Raw genomic sequence first — 19,643 nt, forward strand, 5'->3', positions numbered from 1 at the left:
AATTCTGTACATTTCTTAGAGTATTTCTAACAGCACATTTCAGTACAACTAAATGACAACTAATATACACTAAAACATGACCACTAAATAAAGTGCTTTTATGGAGAAAGTGAGCTTTATTTTTGTCCCTACCCCAAGCATAGCTTTCTGATGGCAAAGGCGAAACAAAAGGTGAGTATTTATTTACAGTGTAATGATTAACATTATCACTTAAGCCAGGGACCATTCAGCCATGCAGATACACTTATTGTAACAGCACTAATTAGCAGGCTCTTTCTAGGAGCAGGATCACAGCCATTGCCCAGCCCAGAAAGGCATCTGGACTAGTTGCCCCACAGCCTGACCTGCTACTATTAAATTTTTAGAAAGGCCATGCTGGCACAATGTGGTTTCCTCTCCAAGTGCCTGTCTCCTGTTCTTTACCCATCAGCCTCCCTCAACAGGGACAGCTGTAGGTGTAGATCGGAGCTCAGGAAGGCAGCATGCACATATTAATATTCTGTCTGGCTGTCAGGACAAGACACCTGTGCATGAAGTGCCAGCAGCAGGGAATGGGGACATGGGGATTTCAGACAGGAGTTTCAGGCTGCCTCTGACTCCACTACTACCAGGTGTAACCTACCTGTGGCTCTCACTCCTGCACTGAGCCAGAAATGAAATCCTAAAATAGTCGGGGAGGTAGTACAGCTTCCTTGGCAGGACAAGGCTGCTGCTTTAAAGGACTGGGGAAGGTGAAAGCAGGAACACAGTGTTCACAGGTTTAGAAATAATAAAATTTGCCTTTTAGGTGCTGGGATCACAGGTGTTAAGACAGGAAGACTAAATGCTGTGATGGAGTGAACACAATGAAAGCAAAGTTGTGGTTTTATTTACTACATTAGCATAATTTAGGTAAGGTGGAAAGGTCAGGGGGTTAATTCTCATCAGATGCAGCAGGATGTCTGCCCTCAGGAGCAGTTTGTCAAGGTTTGCTCACAGCTGACCAGTGCTATGAACATGTGACTGAGTGATGTTGGCTGGAGGAGGAGCTCCATGGGTCAGTGCTGAGATACTTCAGAAATGCTGTCAAGTTGTATCCCACAGCCCAACACCATGATGCAGCAGTGAAGTGTGTCCACATTTTAATTTTTAAAGCTGTATTTATATATACTCTACTTCATTCTGTGTTAGGCTGGCTGTGGAGCTCTAAGCAACTTCCATATGCAAGTTGTACTGTTTGGTCCCTAGAGCTGCTGCAGACACAGCCAAGATACACATTGTTCCTTGTCTAAAGAGCTTGGCTCTTTCTGTGGCAGTCCAAACCTACTGTATTACAGCCCACAGCTGGCATTTTCCTTTGAGAATCCTAACTGTGAATATTTTTGACTTAGCCAGAAATCCTATCTGCAGGTAGAAGCTCACATATCCCTCCTTGGTCCCCAGCACTCCCTCTGGGACAAGGGGACATAAACCTTGTTTGCAGACTGCTTCTAAAAATGACAGAGCTCACAGTTGGGCCTCTCAGCATCAGATTTCAGAGGATGAGTCTTTAGGAAGCATTCCCTTACCTAACTGCTAGCCAGGAAAGGGAAGGAACAGCAGGGCTCATGGATGCTGCTCCCTGCCCTGTTCCCAGCTCCAGCTGGCAGCAGGCCTCCGTCCTACTGCACAAGGGACCCCACACCACACTCTCCATCCATACCTGCCTGCATCAGGCCCAAGACATAATGTGGATTTGGTTTGAAATTCTGATTATGGACAAAATTACCTAACATTTCACGAGGACAATTAGGTGAAGCACAGTCTTTTGTGCGTGCACCGCTTTCCCTAAGTGGAGGAAGGCAAGAAAAGTTCATTGAAAGATGAGATGAGGCTGTAATAGGATTTCTCATCGTCTGTCAGTCCTGCGTTGCCTGGTCTGATCACCACAGCCACGTGAGTGTCCGCCTCCTCGGCTGCATTGGCTTCTGAAACAAACAGAGTGAGGAGAGTGGAGGTGAGAGCTGCTTACTGACCTCTTCACATCAGGGTCCTTAAGGCTTGAGGATGCCCCAAAACACTCGGGTGCTTTTAAAGGCTGAGACTGAGAAAGCAGTGTTTGCATGTAGCAGGTCTCTAGAGAGGAACCAGCCCCTGGCAGACCTGCTGTGGATGGCTGTAGCTGCAGGAATGAACAGGAGCTGGCTGCCTCACCATCCCCTCACTTCTGCCAGCTGATGGCTGTCCAAGGCACCTTGCAGGCAGCACACACCATCAGCTCGATTCCTGCTCCATCAGCTCCATTCCTGTCATGAGGCTGTGGTCAGCCTGTGGCATTTGTGAGTCAAACACACCCCTCCCCCAGTCACTTCTCACAAGCTGCTTTTTAGCTCCCTGAGCACAAAAGGCCATTGGATCCAGGGAAAAGGAGGTAACTACAGGCTCCCACCAGCTCTGCTGCCAAGGCTGGGGAGGAGGTAAGGACTAACTCCAGGGACTGAGCTGGCTTAGACTGAGACCCAGTGCCATTTCTGCCAGAAAGACGTTTCCAGCAAAAGCAGGAAATTAAATTAGCTTCTCAAGCCTGACTTTCCAGGGGTCAAGTCTTGGCAACCTGAAGCAGTGTTTTCCTGCTGCTGAACACAGCCTAACCATGACTGGCACAAAGAACCAGCCACGTAGCAACACAGCAAACACCATCATTTCCCCTGAGCGCCGGCCAAACCACTGACCCTGTTTGTAAATGGGGCATGCTTCAGCTCTGCTTTAGCAGTCTCTCTTTCCTGGTTAGTGCAAAGGCAGGTTTTCTACTTGACCTATTTTCCTTCATTGCAGTGCTGCACACAGACATCCCATGGCTGCGTGCAGGCCCGGGTGTGTAAAGGAGGATGGCAGCAGCTAGAGGGAAGGTGCTGAAGCGTTTCTGGGGTGCTTGTGAGAAGTCAGCAGCACACCTCTGAAGAGCACCTGCCTCCCCTGCACAGGTGAGAGCCAGTAGGACTGGCAGGTCACGTACCTCGAGGGACATCTGTCAGGAAGAGGATGTTGTTGGTGGCGCACCCAATACTGGCAGCAATCCTCCTATAGCTCTCACTTTCTACCTTGGGGCCTATTTTGGTATCAAAGTGGCCATCAAAGAGCTGAAAGAGAGAAGCACAGGCCATTGCTGAGTGCTACCTGAAGAGCAGTGATCAACCTCCCTCCCTCCCTTTCTGCCACAGTAATGAGGGGTTGGTGCAGCCATGCTCTCACAGTCAACTGAGCTGAGTTCCCATGGATCAAACCCACTGCCCCATCTTCCTGTCACAGAATTCATTCACAAGGTGTTACAGCAAGGGAGGTTGTGAGGGGAGTGCTCTGCAGGGGGAAAAGCTGTAAGGAAGGTGGTAAGGTTATCTACCTCTAGGATATCACCTTCTGTAGAGTATCCAAACAGAAGCTTCTGGGCTTCGACACTGCCTGAAGAGTAGATATAGACCTTCATCCCTGCTTCCCGCCACTTCCGGATGGCTGGAACAACGTCCTCAAAGATTCTGGAGCAAAACAGGGCAGCAGGTAAGGGCAAACCCAGAGGCACCTGGAGGGACATCATTAGCCAGGCACTGTCACAGTTTAGTCCCATTAGTTTGCAAGGGGACTTCATTTTCAATCTGCTCAGGGCTTCTGGAAGCAGGGAGTCTTTCAACAGCAGGTGATGCAGAGCTGGGCAAGGAGATTTTAGAGATCTCACTCCTTGGATGCAGCCAAGCTGGCAGCTTTCTCCATGGTTTTTGGGTCACTGTACAGCAATTTAGCCTTGTTTTTAAAAACAAAACCAACAGGATATCTGCCTCTCTTTACTTGTTTTTGGGTTTTGTTACTTTCTCTGATGGATATTTACATTTTTCTGTGAACTCATTTTCTTCTTCCTCATTTGACAAAACACTTTGTGAATTTATGGGCTTGTTTTACTTACTTAAGAGACCTGAAATGCATAGTTTAACCAAGTATCTCTTAAATAAGAAGATCAAGCTTAATTTCGGTTGTCCCTATTTATGCATTCTGTGTTGTGGCTGAAACATAAAAAGGAACTGAAGACAAAAAGAAGTGGAAAGGCAGGAAACACACAGGTAAAAGACAAAGCAGGAGGAAACAACTGAAAGGGTCTGACCCTGCAACCCTTGTTTGTTTATACTTGCTCCAAAATAAGAGTGTAATTTGGGGATAAAAAATGCAAGACGGAGTACTGTAAGAAGCTCATACTTGTGTCTTAGACTCTTGGTTTACCAAGAAATCTCTCAAATACCAGCTTATCTGCTGAGCTAGTGATGCTACTTGTATTTGTAAGTGGGGCTTTTCCGGAACAGCTTATGCAGCTATTTTGCAACTTTTAGTAAAGATGCCCCCCCATACCTGCCCCCCAGGAGGGGGCACACAACTACTCACACAATTACTCACTCTCCTTTGACGTGCCCGGTGGCATAGGCTGCCCTCCACATGTGGCCCTGCAGCTGCTTCAGTGCCGTGGTCTTCCTGTCCAGGGACATCTGCCAGTGCACGTTGTCTACAACCGCCTGGATGACGCGCTCCAGCTCCTCCTCCCCGCTGCCGCTCTCCAAAGGGATCGGCACGGCCCCGTCCAGGCTGGAGTCCTCCTGAGCCTGGAAAGTGGTGTTACAGCATGGTGTTAACAATGCCAAGGTTGGGGGTTTGATCCATGCAAGGGCTGTTCCCTAAAGAGTTGGGCTTGCTGATCCTTGTGGGTGCCCTCCAACTCTAAATTTTCTGATTCTGTGCAATCATCTGTGATAAATAGAGGGGAGGGAAGAGGTGGAGCAATTTCAACACCTCTAATGTAGGAAAGTGGTCTGACACCTGCCTCCATGCACCCCTGTGCGGGACACTGCTTGAACTACTCTTCACACGAGGGGTTACAATGTTATTCAAATGCTTTTCTCAATGGAAAATTGAGACTTCAGTTGTGTTTAGAAATACTTGTTTGGATTGTACTTTCCAAACCAAACAATTAGCATTACTATAACCATTTGTAAATAGTCTAATGAGAACTATGCTTAAGTATATAAATACTGTAATTAAGGCAAAGAAGCAAATGCATCTGTTGGCTTAAACCAGTCTCAAATTGATGCTGTGTCCCTGTACAGAGGCAGCATCCACTGCCCTGTGCGGAACAAGTGCTCTGCCATCCCCCTGTGCTGCTTCCCAGAAGAGGTTTGGATTCAACAAGAGAAGGGCACAGTGCAGGCAAAAAGCTGGAAAGTCTTGGCTCAACAGCTGCCCAGGGGCTCTGAAGAGCAAGATGTGCCGAGGGAAGCTGCTGCCTGCCAAGCACAACCCCAAGCTTTAGATGGGGGAGAATCCAACCATTGAGTCAACTGGCCTCCATGGATGAGGGCAGAGATGGGGACAAATGTGGGGTGACTGGGAGAATCCGAGTGACTTGAAGCCTCAGGCGCGCTATGAAAATGCAGAGACACGGAATAACTCTGCTACTTAACCTGTTTCCTCAGAAGTCCGACATCCCGCTGGCACTCCTCCTCCTCCCAGTGAGCACGCAGATACTCCTTCACGTTGTCTTTGATGTAAGGGAACAAGGTCTCCTGGCAGAAAAACAGGCTGCTCCTTTAACCTGGCAGAGGTAAGGCTGACTGGCTTTTAAGGGAACTGTTCGCACATGCTGCCGTGTACAGTTATTTTCCCAAACTTAAGCTTCCCCTACAGTGGTGCAGCTGGTGAAACTTCCTGACAAGGGTTTCTGCCTGGGGACAGGACTGAGCCAGCCTCAGGCCAGGATCAGTGCAGGTGGATTTTTTTTTACACAAATGTTTACATAGCTGAAAGTTTTAAAGCCTGTGATGGAAAGGTGGGTGATAACTTTTCCTGAACTCGCCAAAAAATGTCTCAAATGGCACAAGTGACCCCGTATTCCCACCAGCTGAGGAGTATAAGGCCGACAATGTACTCTAAACAGGTAAGTTATGCTATTGTATTTTTGATGGGGCACTTGTCCTAGCAAAGGTCATTCTGAAAACACGTCTCAATCTCTCACCAAAGCTAGAGGACCTTTTAAAATTAAAAGCCAGGTCCGGTGACACCAAACTCCACAGGAGAGTCTTGCAAATGAAATTAAATGGGGTTTGGGAAAAGTGCCACAGGAAAATTACAAACCTTCACAGAGATCCCAAGGGCAACCAGAAATAATTACAAATTGCTCTCATTAGTGGTGTTTCACGAGTCAGAAGCCACAAGCAGCCACCATGCATCTCCGGGTGCGGGAAAAGCCTCAGGTCAAGGAGAAGGGCAGGGAAGTCCTTCCTTCAGGTAGAGAACTCAGCTTTTCTTAATTGGGAAAATCTAACCCCAACTCACCTCCCCTAAAAAATGGCCCATAGTCTCTTGTTTCGTGTTGTATGTCATCTTTAGCTTGTTACTGAATTAAGAAAGCAGTGGTCCTGAGAGTGTGATGTGGAAGCAGAACTGCAGGATTTTCTATTGCTCTAATATTATGTTTTCCATGTTGTTTTTTTTTAAAAAAAAATGCAAATTGCCTAAAGAATTAAAACAAATTTGCCTAGGGAAATCAAAAGCCTTGTAATGCCCCCTCATACTCTCTCATTTCCTTTACTTTCAAACTATCTTTTAAATCATGGAGGAAATTAAAGATAATCCCCTGGGAAATGCAGCTGACTTGCTGGCTTGGTTTAACCTCCTTTACAACTCAGATGTCAAAAGGACCCAATTGTTTTTCAAAAGCTGTGTTTCATACTCTTGTGCTGGCTAAGAAAAACTTCCAAACAGAAAGACCAGTGGATTCTGTGACTTGGGGGATTTTAAAAAGGTGAAAGTCTTGGTCCACTGGCAAATGCATTGGTCTGTGAACTAAGAGGGGACACCCATGTGACAGCTGGAGTAGTGGACAGCTAGCGGGACAGATGGTTTATGGATGTCAAGAGTGATCCCAGTCAATGATGTGCTAAGTTTAATAGGCCATGAGTCTGTATGGAAGAAAGACTCCAAATACTCTCTTTTCTGGTATCTTTCCTTAATCCACCCATCAACTGACTCATTCTATTTCCTTACTCTGCAGACTCAGCAATTCTAACATTAGAGAAAGGATTAAGTAAAATTGTTTCATATTGAAGAATAAAGTGTCTGCTGAACAATCAGTGGACCTTTCAAAGGCAAATAGAGGTCAACTGAAAGACCAAATGAAACAGCATTTACAGGATTTCCATCAAACTGAATTTTATTGAGAACCAAAACTCATTTGGCCTCCCTGCAACAGAAAGACTGTGTGGAAACCCAAAGTCTCAGGTGCATGGCATGTTGTTTGCACAACTGCAAAACAGCTTCAAGGTGGACAAAAACAAATTAGTGGCTCTGTTAGATGTTTAGTAAGAAACCTGAGCTGTCCAAACTGTCTGAATTGAAAGATATTGAGCGGAGAGAGGCAGCTGTAATGCCATCTAGGCCTGAAGTTTCCTTAAGAGCACTGGAAGAACGTGGATAGGAAAGATATAGGTCATGCTGTTCATCTGGTAAACTGTGTTAGCAGAAGCCTCTAGAAGGCCTGGCAGGAGCCTTCACCTGCCATGTGGGTCACAAAGCACCTTTGTAAGCCACTGGCTGCAAAGATCTACCAAAAGCTATAGTGTCTCATGGAAAAATCCAGGTTAATTAGCGGCAGGAGAAGGGATACATCCCTTCACTGTTTTAGCAAGCCGCTCCCTGCCGCGAACCAAAAGCTTCCCGGAGAGGAGGAACCCGCGGCTATTACAATTCGCTGTTCTCCAAGCGCCTATGACTCGCAGACGTCCCGGTCCCCTCGGTTCTGCACCGAAACCGGAATTTCCAGCAGTCTTAAGCTTTTTCCTAGGCAAGGGAAGCCACTCATGCATTCACTGTCGCTACAGTGTCTGTGGCGTGTCCCCTGCGCTGCCCGCCCGCAGTGCTGGACGCGCTCCTCCCGCACACGGGGGGCATTTGGCTGCACCCCAAGGGAAAAGGCAGCGGATAACCCCAAGAATTACCGATTACCGCAAATTGCTAATTACTTAAATTAAGGCCAAGAAGCACCGTACGTCAAAGAGATGGCACTTGAGGCTCTCTGCAGACCCGGGTGCGGTGCCGCAGCTCCAGCCATCAAAGGAACAGCGATGCTCGAGGGCTTTTCCCGGATGAGGCCGCTGAGAGCACTCCAACTGCCCTATATCCATGGAAAAAATCCCTGACCTGCCCGAATCTCCGCGGTAGAGACCTGCTCCCCAGCCCACCAGAGGGGCGGCCGATCGGCAAGACAAGGCGTATTTTCTCCTGAGCATTATTCGGAAAAATGCAGAAAATGGGTGACGGCTTTCGCTCCCGGCGGCACCTCGGCCTGTCTTGAGGCGAGCCGCCGGGCCCGGGGAGGTCACGGTACGACCGGCGATGCTACGGGAGCCCCCGCGACACCGGGGCTGGGGGGTCACTACAGGAGCGGCGATGCTACCGGAGCCCCCCGCGGTGCCGGCGGCCACCGGGTCTCACCTGGACGAAGGCGATGGGGGTGGTGGTGCCCTCGATGTCCAGCAGGATAGCGCGCACCTCCGCCGGCACCGGCAGCACGCCCATGGCGGCGGCGGCGGCACGTGGGGCGCAGCGGGGACGCGCGGCGGCGGCGGCGGGGAGCGCCGCGCCGGCTGTGCCCGCCCACGGAGCGCCCGCCCCGCCCCGCCCCGCCGCCGCCTGAACGGGGTTTCTGGGTTACGCGTTACAACCCACCCCTGGCCGGCCGGCCCGCCCAGCCCCGGCGCCCGCCCGTCCCGGTGCCCGGTGCGGCGGTGCCCGCGCCCGCCCCAGCAGCGGCACCGGCCCGGCCCGGCCCAGCCCGCGCGATGGCGGCCGCAGGGCGGCTGCCGCAGCCCCGCCGCGAGCCGCCGGGGGCGCTGCGGCGCCGGGCGGGAAAGCGGCGCTGATTGGCTGCCGGGGCGGGTATATAAGGGAGGCGCAGGCGGTGCCCGGATCTCTTCCGCCGCCATTTTCTGCCGGGCGCAGGTCTCCGCTGTCTCCGCCGCTCGCACGAGCACCCCCGCCGCCCTCGCCCCGCCATGGAGGACTCGACCGAGATGAGCGGCGGCCAGGAGGAGTTCGCCGAGGGCTCCAAGATCAACGCGAGCAAGAACCAGCAGGACGACGGGTAGGGCCGGGGACGTGGCGGGGGGGAGGTGTGGGGGAGTCGCGCGTCCATCTCCGCCGCCCGCCCTGCGGGGGCGGCTCGGTGTCTGGGGAGAGCGCGGCCTTCCCTTCCCGCACCATGGCCGCGCCCGCCTTTGTGTCCCGGGCGGGTGACCCAGTTTCCGCGGGGCGGGGACACGGACGGGGGGGCGAGCGGGGCCGTGACGTCACCGGCAGCCTATGGGGGCGCGGGGGGGGCTCCCCCGTCGCTCCCTCACCCGTATCCGTACGCGTTTCCCGTCCTCCAGGAAAATGTTCATCGGAGGCCTCAGCTGGGACACCAGCAAGAAGGACCTGACGGAGTATCTCTCGCGGTTTGGCGAGGTTGTGGATTGCACGATCAAAACAGACCCGGTCACTGGAAGGTCGAGGGGGTTTGGGTTCGTGCTCTTCAAGGACGCTGCCAGCGTGGAGAAGGTGGGCGCTTTTCCTGCGGACCGATGGCGTGAAGCCGGCTTGTGTAGCTGTAGCGATCTGAGACTTTGTTCCTTTGTCTGCTTTTTAGGTGTTGGAACTGAAGGAACACAAACTGGATGGGAAGTTAATAGATCCTAAAAGGGCAAAAGCGCTGAAAGGGAAGGAGCCACCCAAAAAAGTGTTTGTTGGTGGGCTGAGTCCAGATACATCTGAAGAACAGATTAAGGAGTACTTTGGTGCTTTTGGCGAGGTATAGTATATTGCCATACAAGAACGCCTCTGATTCTCAAATGTAGTCTCGCCTCTCTCTTGTGAGGAGGGAGTTGGCCAAAACTAGACATAGTTGAATCTATATGTTAATGATTTCATAAAATTGTAGTGGTCTGATTTATAGCTGCCAGAAGTAATTGGTATAGATTCTGCACTGCCAAACAGTTCTGGTGGCATAAAAAATTGCTTACAGATTTCTTGCATTGTTTGTATTCATTTTGATTTCAGATTGAAAACATTGAACTTCCCATGGACACAAAGACGAATGAAAGGAGGGGCTTCTGTTTTATCACATACACAGATGAAGAGCCAGTAAAGAAGTTACTAGAGAGCAGATACCACCAGATTGGTTCAGGCAAGGTGGGAAAACTCTTGTTCTTAGCATGTGAAATCTATCTCTGTAGGCTTCTGTGAAAGCAGCTCATAAAATACTCTTGGAATTCGTGATAAGTTAACGGATTTCTGTCCTTACAGTGTGAGATCAAAGTAGCGCAGCCCAAAGAAGTGTACAGACAGCAGCAGCAGCAGCAGAAAGGAGGGAAAAGCAATTCTTCTGGTGGACGTGGAGGCGGAAGGGGGCGTGGACGGGGTGAGTGTTTTCAATGGTTCTATTAATGTAAGTACTTACCAAACACTCAGGTGTTTGTAGATATTCCAGGTTGCAGACTGTGTGCAGATCTCACACTTAAATCAAATGTGTGAAGTAGGCTGGTAGTACATGGTGGTTTGGTGGTTATGGTTGCTTGTTGGAGCTGAGGAATCTCTTCCTCTTCTTGCATTCAAGCAGTGAAGGGGCAAGGTGGATGTAGGGTGCTTTTGTACACCCTCAGTGGACAGTGTAGCCAGTGCAGTTACACTTTCACTTGAAAGGGGTACCCTTAATTGGCCTTGAGCCAGAAACCAGGAGCTGTTTGCTGAGGAGTAGGGTGGTCACTTGGCTGCACCTTCAGATGGATCAGAAGGAATCAGCTGTTTGTTACAAGTTAATGCATCTCGATCTTTAAAGGTCGAGCAGTCACAACTCAGACCACGCATTAAAGCTCGTCCGGTGATGTTGCTTGGTGCTCAGCCAATTACTGATTATTCTCATATCCAGAAAGTTAGATAAAGGGGCGCAAGAGAGAAGTGAAATAAGTTTTGAAACTTACACGTGCTATACTTGGTTTCAGGTCAGGGACAAAACTGGAACCAAGGATTCAATAACTATTACGATCAAGGCTATGGGAATTACAATAGTGCTTACAGTGATCAGAGCTACAGTGGCTATGGAGGCTACGACTACTCTGGGTACAACTATCCCAACTATGGATATGGGCCTGGATACACAGATTACAGTGGTAAGTGGTTTTGCCCTCATTCTCGGTAACAAGAGTGTGCATCCCCTCTCTGGAACATTGCTCTTACTTGGCATATGGCTCTAAAGATGAGATCTCTTGGTGTGCTGCTGCATGTGAAGTCTCTTTCTGAGGCTGGATGTTAACGCTTGTGGGTTCTGTTTTTTCCCCACATGCTACCTCCAGGCCAACAAAGTACATATGGGAAGGCGTCCCGTGGCGGCGGCAACCACCAAAACAACTACCAGCCGTACTAAGGCAGTACCTAGTACCTGACAAACAGGTGTGTACATGGGCGCAAGCTCCACTCCGACTATCTCTAATCTAATTTAAAGATCAATAGACAAACGAAGAGTAAAAACTTGCCTAGCATGACTTTTCCTTTAATTAAGCTTTTGTTAACTTAAAAAATACTTTTTTTTTTAAAACCAGCTTTGCCTACGTGTCTATAGATCTTTAACTTTGTAAAGATGTGACTTTATCTTCTTTACTACTTCAGAAAAACATAAGAGTTTTTCTGGTTTGCGTTGTGTACCAGGTGGTCTAGAGGAATAATTAAACTTATTAGAAGTATTAACAGGTAAAGTACTGAAATGGGTACAACTTAAGGAAAACAAGAATGTTGTCTTCTAACTCTGACATTATACCTTGTTTGTACCCGCCAGCGGGAACTTCATTGCAGGCCGTGTGTCACCCTGACCACGTCTATCTCTGGGGTCGCACGTTGCAGGCAGAGCGCAAGGCATACACCAGAAAACGCTGTCCTGTGGTATGGTCTCTTCCAACTTCATGTACCAGCGTAAAGATTAAAGTGGAAAACTTCAGACTTTGGCTTCTTTTTTTAATCTTTTTTGGAGATTAAGTGTCTTTAACTTAAATGGTTTTTTACAGGAGTTAAAGTACATAAATGCCTTTACAGCTTAATCATTTGGTCTTCTGTTTAGTGTTGTATTTCAATTGTGGAACCTCATTTTAAATGTGCATTCTTTAAGATTTTAATGCTTGCTTTTTTCTTTTTATAGCTAATAGTGAAATCTGCAAACCAAAACGAACTTTTAAATCTGGATAAACATTAAAGATCATATGCATATGGACTGTCTGAACTAAAGCGACCTGACTTGTGTTGCACATAAGTCGTTTAGTTGTATAAACGAATAATCAGAAAGCCGTTTGGCAGTGTTTCCAATGGAAAAGAAGGAGATCCAGAGCCTGCTTACTTGTCTAAGTTGGGTGGTTGTTGTTTTGGAGCAGCCTCCTAGATGGGCTGTATGGCAATAATTGGGAAAATAAATTACTGATGGGTAACTAAACAAACCTCTTGCGTTACCTTAATAAATATGCATATGATCTTTAACAGTGACGAAAGGAATATATAGAAGACTTAAAGCAGTTCATGAAAATGGACCTTTTAACAATTCTGTAGTAACTGTCACAGATCTGACATGCATTTTGTCTTGATTTTTTAGGTAGAGATACTGCAACAAAAAGCCATCTTGCAACGCATTGTGAGTGAATGGAGGGTGGTCTTCGTGAGAGAAAATGACTATTTTGTAAAAGACTTTTAGTGTATGACACAACTGTGTCCAACTGTACATAGCGGCCGACTAGTTTTCTTTTATGGTTTTTACTTTCTTTTTGCCATTCATGTTATGACACAATGTGGACTTGTGTTTATACAAACTTTATTTGTATAATTTCATGTTAAAAGATTCTCTAATAAATGCTTACTTAAGTGAGTGTGTAGTCTTGCTGTCACCTTAAAGTGGTGTAACTATAGTTGTACTTGGATAGGAAGGCAGGTACCTTTCTGGAGATCAGGGTTACTGTGAGAACAGGTCCATACACCCCATTCTTCGTCCTCATCTGTTCTGAGAGCACCGGAGTGCTTGGAATTAGCACCACTGTAGAAGACGGCAGAGTCACGTCCTGCCCTTTGCAGCAGTGAGGAGAAAGTGGTCTGTGGCACAAGGCTGCCAGTTCTGTACATCTCGGGGGGGATCTAGAACTATAGCAGCACCTTTTGAATGCTGATAGCACTGCTTGAGGAGTTGAAACTTTTCAAGGTTTTCAAGCACTTAAAACCTCAAGTATTCTAGAACTTAGCTTAATTACTTTCCTACACCACTTCTATTCCAATTCCCAGCAGGACATTACAAGTTATTTAGGGTCAGCAATTATTTTCTGTACAACTTGGTGCAAGTTAAATGCTGTAGTGGACTCTTCTCACCTGCATCAGAAAACAGGTTTCCCAGCTAGTGCATGCTTGCAAGCAACAACTAAAAGCCTGAGTGGCTGACTCCTGGTGAAAGAGCACTGCATTAACCCAGCACATTCCTGGATCAGGAGAGTAGTTGGGATGGGTAAAGGAGCATATGCCTTTTGTCTGCAGCAAAGGGATTGTAGCAGTCTGCCTGAAGGTTCGTTGTTTCTCAGCACAAACACCTAGTAAAGCATCAAAATAAACCTTGCTTATTAAAGCTCACTGATGTCACTGACTACAGACTGAAGAATCAGCAAGAAGCCACAGCAGTATCTGAGTTTATGTGCTGCATTCATGAGTGCAGCTGGATCTAGCACTGTCCTCAGCAACTGAGGGGCTGAGGGAGACCTGTGCCACAAGGCCATGGCTCCATTGCTACAGTGGTTTGTTAAAACACAAAGCCCCGCTAAGAGCCAAGTTTTACTTCAATCTGTGATCCTCCCTCTCCACTTGGCCCTAGTGCAGTGCAGCTGTGTCCAGCTCTTGGCTCCTCAGCTCAAGAAAGGCAAGGGGCTCTTAGAGACGATCCAGTGAAGGGCCACAAAGATGATGGGGCTGGAGCATCTCTCTTATGAGGAGAGACCGTGGAAGTTTGACCTGTTTAGTCTAGACAGGACTGAAGGGGATCCCAGCAATGCACATAAATATCTCAAAGGCAGGTGCTAAGAGGATGGTGCCAGACACTTTTCAGTGCTGTCAAGTGACAGGACGAGGAGCAATGGCCACAAACCAAAACACACCACGAGGAAGGACTTCTTAAGCTGAGGATGGCAGTGCACTGCAACAGCTGCCCAGGGAGGTCGTGGAGTCCCTCTCTGGAGCTATTCCAAATCCGCCTCGACCTATTCCTGTGGCACCCTCTCCAGACGCCCCTGCCTTGGGCGGAGGGATTGGACTGGACGATCTCCAGAGGTCCAGTCCAGCCCCATCGAGTCCGTGACGGTCCGTGTCGGCCCCGGGCTGTGGCCGCTCCCGGGGCCGTGCCGGAGCTCCCCCCGCGCCGCCTCACGGCTCCCCGGGGGCGGTGTCACGTGTCCCGCCCGCCGCGCTCCTTCCGGCCGCCATTTTAGGTTGGGTCGGTGGCGGCGCCATTAAAAACAGGGAGCAAGAGGAGGAGGGATCGGCGGGATCGGCGCTCTCGGCCGGGGCCGCCAGCGGGGCCGGGGCCTCGGCGGGGAGGCGGCGGCACCGGGGTGGCCGGTGCGGGGCGGCGGCGGCGCCATGTCGGATCAGCAGTTCGCTCTGGACTCAGCGGCGGTAGCGGCTGGCGCCGGGGGCAGCGCGGCGGAGCCGGCGGAGCAGCCTGAGGGGCAGGCGGGGGCGGGGAGCACCGATGGGGGAGGCGGCGGCGGCGGCGGAATCGAGTCGGAGGGAGCCAAGATCGATGCCAGCAAGAATGAGGAGGACGAGGGGTGAGCGGCGGGGGTGGGTTGTGTGTCCCGGGAGGGGCCCGGCGCCCCCGGCCCGGCCCCGTTCGCCGCCCTGTTTGTTTACTTGGCGCCTCGGCGACGTCACGGGCCGGGCGGCGGGGGCGGTGTCTGGTCCCTTCGTGTACAAATGATGTGATCTGTCTCAAACTGCAGTCCCCTTTTACTTATTTTTCTTTCTAACGATGCCTTTTCAATGAGTTAAAGTGCGGTGCGTGCGTGAAAATCGTAACTCGGTGTAGCCGAATGCTCTGGTTGCAGCATTTCTCTGTGCTGCAAACATTACAGTGTATCAGCTGTGTGCCAGGGGCGTCAGGCACTGGGACTTCTTCCCAGCCTAAAACATGCCTCTGCTTCTCGCAGAACTTGCTTTGGGGAGGATTATGTTAGGTGGTGTCCGAACTTGAGAAGTAGAAGTCGAAAAGGCTGGAATCTTAGTCGAAAAAACTTGGGAGATTCAGGTTATGCATCAGGAAAAGGTTTTTCACCTAGAGGGTGGTTGGGCAATGGAACAGGCTCCACAGGGAAGTGGTTACAGCACCAAGTCTGACGGAGTTCAAGAAGCACTTGGGAAATGTTCTCAGGCACATGGTGTGACTCTTGGGGTGTTCTGTGTAGGGCTGAGAGTTGGACTTGATGATTCTGATAGGTCCCTTCCAACTCAGCATGTTCTGTTACTCTGTTTTATGGAGAGTAAAGACAGCTTTTAATCTTCATAGGGTTTCTGCTTGGAGCAGTGTCCCTTTTGTATTGCCGGTGAAATTTGTGTGTTATAAATCCAGTGACAGGGCAGGCTGATACACTCTGCTGTCTCCTGTTGGGCTCGTGAGAAACTCGAGCTGCAGGTCTGTTTTTGGTCAAGGCAGAAAATAACCTGGATAAAGGATCACTAGCTACTGTGTTGCTGCAAAACCTTCCTGAATGCCTTCTTCGTTCTGTAATAACCTGGGATATTGCTGAGAGAGATGTTAATTATCTGGGATAATGCAGACAGAGAGAACAGGAACCCTTTTTTGAGTATTTTGCTGGAATTAGAAAAAATTGAAATGGGTTGCTTTCCATCTAAACAGCTTCAAATACCTTTGGAGTTTGCATATTTGTTTTACTTATTACCCTTGAATACACACCAACTAAAGGGTTTTCATGGCGAAACTCAGGTTCTTTTGAGGCAACAGAGCCTAGAAAAAGTTACCTCTTAAGCGGTGCAGTGACACTGGGTAGTGATTACATGTATCACACATTGACTTGTAATCTAGTTCAGTCTTTTTGACTTGTCAATTCTTAATGCTGTACAGGAAGCAAAATGTTTTGACGGTGCTTCTGGTAGTAAAGGGAAAAAAGCATATCTGTGATAGTTTGTTTAACTGAGGTTTGAAAGCTTTCCCAGTGCATTTCTGGTCACTTATTTTGGAAAACAGTATGTGCTGATGTGACTTTGACCAGACAGACTGTGGGCTAGGAAATGTATGTATTTTACAAGCTTTTGGCAGCGCTGTGACGCTGCTCCTGAACTGTTGTGCTCATGCTTGTGGTGTGGACCTGACCTGAGCTCAGTTTTGCCTTGGAGCAGTAGTTTATGTAGGGGCAGACTGAAGCAGCCGTGGTTTGCTGCTGTGTGACTGGGCTCAAAGGTGTGGTTATTGCGTGGAGAGATAAAAAACCTTCAGAGGCCGTTGGTTTCAAGCTCATGTTCAAAGCAGGGTCTGTATGTTAATATTGAGACAGGTGGTTTGTGTAGCAAGTGTCAGTTTAGTAGTAACTGCTAGAGCATCACTCCCCACCATGTGTCAGAAACACGGTGCTGCATCCTCTGTCTCTTCTGTTTGTCTGCTTAAAAAACCCTCCACAGAACAGCAAACAAGCTAAGGGCCTTAATGATGGGTGAACAAAGGGCAGAAAGCTCCTTTGATTTACTGTCTGTACTGGTATGAGGCTGCTGGATTACCAGGGAGGACCATTTCTTCCATGAAGACAGTAAGAAGTCACAGCTGATAGAAAGGGCTGTTGGTACTTTGTTGAAGAGAAATCTGGAACTAATTGAAAGGATAGGGGATTGGTGCTCCTTCTTTACAGATTTGGAGATTTGTTATAAAAACATCTGAAGCTCCTTATCTGTATGGATGTTTGTCAGAAACTGAATGCTCTTGTTAGTTCTGTGAGGGCACAGCTAATTCGACAGAGGTAGTTCACACAAGCAGCTTTTGATTCGAGAGAGTTTGAGTTGTGGAGATACAATGCTCTTTTATGTGATTGGCAGGAATATTTGTGCGTGGGAAGTGGAAAGGTTGGGAACATGATACAGTGGTTTTTCAGGTTTTCTGATAACTGATTGTGAAATAAGTTGAGGCAGTGAAAAAGGGCACAACTTTGTAGAAAGTGCTTTTATAGATCATAGTGGATAATATTTTTTGGTTAGAGCTCATGGTAAAATCTTCTTTATCAGTATTAGAAGAGATCATCTCAAATCAAATCTTCTTTTAAATATATTCCTAAGCCCTATGCCTAATAACCTGGAATGTTTCATTTATGTGTGTACTGGCTTGAATTTTCCTCTTTTAATATATATATTTTTTTTTAATGCCTGTCTGACGTGGTGGGATGGTTATGATTTGATTCTAAGCTTCCAGTGTGCTTTTGAAAATATAGGCTATGAATTATGTGCTGTACACATCTCCCCAGCAACACTGGTACCATGGAAATATTGGAAAGACATTCTCTTGTTGATAATGGATTATGCCAGCTGTTTATATAAAGTTTTTGTGAGGAAAGAGAACTTCTGACTGTTCAATACTTTGCATTTTCTTAACAGCTTTCTGGGAAAGAGAATTTGACTAAACTTTATTTATTTTAGTTTATTAATTTGGGCATATGCCCAGTCCAGACTAGTAGATAAATGCTTCTGTTGTAACCACGCTTCCTTACAAACCTGCCTGTGTGTGTTTCTTGAGCAGTTGTGTGGAGGCTCCACAGATAACTGAATGGAATTAAACCTGTGGTGGGGATATAAAGAAGTAGTAAAATATCTTTTTGTCACCACTGGTGGTTTCTTGGGACAGCAGAGTAAGCAGCCTCAGGAGAAGACATTGAAAGATGTTTGTGTATGTGGAATTCTTTATCTGTCCTGGCCAGAATCATTTAAGCAAGTTGTCAAAAAAGCGCAGGCCTGTGTATGTAGTGACATGACTGATAAAATCCTGCCAGTTCCATGCATTAGGTAATCGAGCTCATAAAGCTTGGCAGTGCAGGATTTTGGGTAACACACATTTACAGATTGACCAACTTGTCTTAACAGGAAAATGTTCATTGGGGGCCTTAGCTGGGACACAACGAAGAAGGATCTGAAGGACTACTTCTCTAAGTTTGGTGAAGTTGTGGACTGCACTCTGAAGTTGGACCCCATCACTGGGAGATCAAGAGGCTTCGGCTTTGTACTCTTCAAAGAATCGGAGAGCGTGGATAAGGTAGGATTAGTGTAATAAAGACGTTCAAATTCAGGTATCAGAGATAAAGCACTCACTAGGATGACTGTAGATGTTGTTTGTACATTTTCTGGTAAAGATGATTCAGGGGTGAAGCATGTTTAATGTGCTTGTTGAAAATGCTTTCTTTTATGAACATCTTACTCGTCACACTGTGTCCAGGACCAGCAGTGATTCCTGGGGTATGGATTTGGGCATGTACAGGTTCTGTGAGCCATTGGACTTGGGTAGTTGAAAAATACAGTGTACAAATGTTTGCTGCATGCTGCTGTGGAAGCAACATTTGCAAAGAACTTCCAGTCTTTGCATTCCAGAGCTGTAATGTGAACCCCTAGAGGAGAGCAAACAGCTTTGATACATTTGGGCTCTATCCAAGCAAAAGTTAGCTGTTAACTTTTCTAAAATGCTGTGGATACAACACACAGAAAAGTTTTCACCTTCATTACCTTTGTGATATCTAAAGTACAAATTTTTTTTAACTTCATGAGGTTTGAGGATGAGAAGAGTACATTTTGAGAAATGTTATACTCTTGCTTCTGCTGGGTAATAGGTGGTTCCGGTCATTAGAACTGTCTCTGTCAGTGGTAGTGATCAAAAACGGCAGAACTCTTTGTTTTTGTGCAACAAATTATTGGTGTGATTCAAGTATTGAAACCGAAGCAAATTTGGCATTACTCAAAACATCAGTGAAACATTTAGCTTTAACCAAGCTGAGTAAGATTGTGTTTTAATTTTACTCAGGTCATGGACCAGAAAGAACACAAGCTGAATGGAAAGGTCATTGATCCAAAAAGAGCTAAAGCCATGAAAACAAAAGAACCCGTTAAAAAGATTTTCGTTGGGGGTTTATCTCCAGACACACCTGAGGAGAAAATACGGGAATATTTTGGAGGTTTTGGTGAGGTATGTAGTGAAACAAACTGCTTTTACTTGTGGAACTTGTTCTGTCTTCAGAAATTTATTAATAAAAAGCATCCTCCACGTGCGGCCTACATGGTTAATGTGAGCTTAATGGCCATTGTAGTTCCATGTTTCTTAGTGGTCAGAATTTTAATGTTTTAATCACAGGCTCTGAGTTGCACAGCCTGGTTTGATGGAAGGGGCAGCTGGGACAAGTCAGACAGGGAGGTGATGTCTCGAGCAGGGTGCTTTGGTCAGTTGAATGAGATGCTCTTCAGCCACCCCAGCTCATCTCCTGTAGCACAGATTGAGACAGATTTGCCTAAATTCTCTGCAACCGTGTAGTCTCTGTCTCTCTGTCCCCAGTTTTTGGTGGTGCAGATGAGCT

At 47.7% G+C, this 19,643-nt stretch overlaps 3 protein-coding genes across 10 annotated transcripts in view; 2 read left to right on the forward strand and 1 right to left on the reverse strand.

Moving 5' to 3' along the window:
* Positions 1-94: 94 nt before the first annotated feature.
* On the reverse strand, positions 95-8,714 carry ENOPH1 (enolase-phosphatase 1). 2 transcript variants are annotated; one of them, XM_058838074.1, is made up of 6 exons: positions 8,482-8,714; positions 5,454-5,555; positions 4,396-4,598; positions 3,359-3,491; positions 2,975-3,098; positions 95-1,946 (listed from the first exon to the last, which is right to left on the reverse strand). In XM_058838074.1, exons 1-6 carry the CDS (start codon positions 8,563-8,565, stop codon positions 1,807-1,809), a joined length of 786 nt encoding a protein of 261 aa, XP_058694057.1. In that variant the 5' UTR covers positions 8,566-8,714; the 3' UTR covers positions 95-1,806. The 2 variants fall into 2 exon arrangements, with proteins under 2 accessions (XP_058694057.1, XP_058694058.1); XM_058838075.1 differs by lacking the exon at positions 8,482-8,714 and adding an exon at positions 8,037-8,469.
* Positions 8,715-8,915: 201 nt separating this feature from the next.
* HNRNPDL (heterogeneous nuclear ribonucleoprotein D like) lies at positions 8,916-12,926 on the forward strand. 3 transcript variants are annotated; one of them, XR_009277573.1, is made up of 9 exons: positions 8,916-9,130; positions 9,417-9,585; positions 9,674-9,835; positions 10,084-10,215; positions 10,330-10,444; positions 11,025-11,192; positions 11,376-11,472; positions 11,855-11,958; positions 12,656-12,926. XR_009277573.1 is itself a non-coding variant. In XM_058838071.1 (8 exons), exons 1-7 carry the CDS (start codon positions 9,042-9,044, stop codon positions 11,444-11,446), a joined length of 906 nt encoding a protein of 301 aa, XP_058694054.1. In that variant the 5' UTR covers positions 8,916-9,041; the 3' UTR covers positions 11,447-11,472; positions 11,855-12,926. The 3 variants fall into 3 exon arrangements, 2 of the variants coding, with proteins under 2 accessions (XP_058694054.1, XP_058694053.1); XM_058838071.1 differs by having other exon boundaries at positions 11,855-12,926; XM_058838070.1 differs by lacking the exon at positions 11,855-11,958 and having other exon boundaries at positions 8,919-9,130.
* A 1,568-nt stretch (positions 12,927-14,494) lies between these two features.
* The window catches only part of HNRNPD (heterogeneous nuclear ribonucleoprotein D), a 9,331-nt gene continuing 4,182 nt past the window's right edge, over positions 14,495-19,643 (forward strand). For 2 of the 5 annotated variants that reach the window (XR_009277572.1, XM_058838066.1), the window contains exons 1-3: positions 14,499-14,861; positions 18,169-18,337; positions 19,097-19,258. Coding sequence is in view for 4 of the 5 variants with exons in the window: in XM_058838066.1 (XP_058694049.1) it covers positions 14,671-14,861; positions 18,169-18,337; positions 19,097-19,258 (522 nt within the window). In the remaining variant the exon portion in view is untranslated. Of the gene's footprint in view, positions 14,862-18,168; positions 18,338-19,096; positions 19,259-19,643 lie in introns of all 5 variants that reach the window. The other 3 variants (XM_058838069.1, XM_058838068.1, XM_058838067.1) reach the window with 3 other exon arrangements.

Source organism: Poecile atricapillus, chromosome 4, assembly GCF_030490865.1.
Source record: "Poecile atricapillus isolate bPoeAtr1 chromosome 4, bPoeAtr1.hap1, whole genome shotgun sequence".
In the NCBI taxonomy this organism is placed as follows: Eukaryota; Metazoa; Chordata; class Aves; order Passeriformes; family Paridae; genus Poecile; species Poecile atricapillus.